This window comes from Nicotiana tabacum, chromosome 14 (assembly GCF_000715075.1).
Source record: "Nicotiana tabacum cultivar K326 chromosome 14, ASM71507v2, whole genome shotgun sequence".
Classification (NCBI taxonomy): Eukaryota; Viridiplantae; Streptophyta; class Magnoliopsida; order Solanales; family Solanaceae; genus Nicotiana; species Nicotiana tabacum.
This window is the reverse complement of record NC_134093.1, coordinates 5314023-5315232: the sequence shown is the minus strand read 5'-3', so window position 1 is coordinate 5315232 and position 1210 is coordinate 5314023. Positions and strand designations below refer to the sequence as shown.

The window sequence follows — 1210 nt, the reverse complement described above, 5'->3', positions numbered from 1 at the left end:
GACTACTTAATGACACCTATGTAATTTTATCAAATCCAGTTATGTCAACCTAATATCAAGAGCACAAAATATTTTGTATTATTAATTCTAAAAAGGGTAAAAAAGATAACTTTTCTTATGAGAAAGTAATTTCTTTTCTTATCATACATAAATTATTTAAATATTTTCTCATATCATGTGTTTAACTAAAACTTATCAAAAAATAATATACTAATAATTTTTGATAATCATATTTATCCAACATTTACAAAAGAATGTTTCTCTTAAAAGAAAGTGCCATATGAAGGCAATATATAACATTTTCGAAATTCGATAAACTTACGGGGACTTACATCTATAACTTCATGTACGACCTTAATATCTTTCAATGAACATAGTTTTACAACGACGCATTCAAACAACGAGGTGTTACAGTTCGCCTTCTCTTCTTTTCTTTATTATTTTCACCCGATTTGAAATCGCAAATCGAAAGTTCTCAGTTCACTATTTAGTCTGTAATCACTGTTTCGTACTCTCTTAATCGTCAATTGACTCAAAGTTTTGACATTTTCTTCTTCAATTCATTGTTGGAGACAAGGATACCCAGGATACCACCACAATCTTGGATTCAACCAACCCGCTATACATGCACCCATCGGAAAGTGCTGGGATTATGCTGGTACCGGTAGAATTTGACGGAGCCGGCTATAGATCCTGGAGGATAGGCGTTCTCAGAGCTCTCTCTATGAATAATAAAGTCATATTCATCACAAGGAAGTGTATGAATCCTAATGCTGGAGAAGTGCCATCGTGGATTCTGAACTTACTCTCAAAGGATTTGGTTGACAGTCTACAATACGTGAATGATGCGAAAGAGTTATGGCAAGAGCTCAAGGACAAGTATGATCAAACAAATGGGGCAAAAATTTATCAATTTGCAAAAGGAAATGAACGACCTGAGTCAAGGAAACCTAGATATAACAGGTTACTACACAAAAATGAAGAAGCTATGGGGGATCTCAATACCTTGAATGCGCATGCACAGTGTGGCTGTCAATGCACATATGGTGCCAAAGCAAATATGCATAAGGCAGAGCAAGATCAAAGGTTAATTCAGTTCCAAATGAGACTCAATGAAGTTTACACAGTTGTTAGGGGAAGTATTCTAATGATGAACCCCCTGCCTAACATTGCACAAGCCTTTTACATCCTCATTCAGGAGGAGAAATAG

General features: G+C 35.2%; 1 protein-coding gene across 1 annotated transcript; it reads left to right on the top strand.

The window, feature by feature from the left end:
* Window positions 1-625: 625 nt before the first annotated feature.
* LOC142169199 (uncharacterized) lies at window positions 626-1210 on the top strand. Its single transcript, XM_075230434.1, has one exon. It carries the CDS (start codon window positions 626-628, stop codon window positions 1208-1210), a length of 585 nt encoding a protein of 194 aa, XP_075086535.1.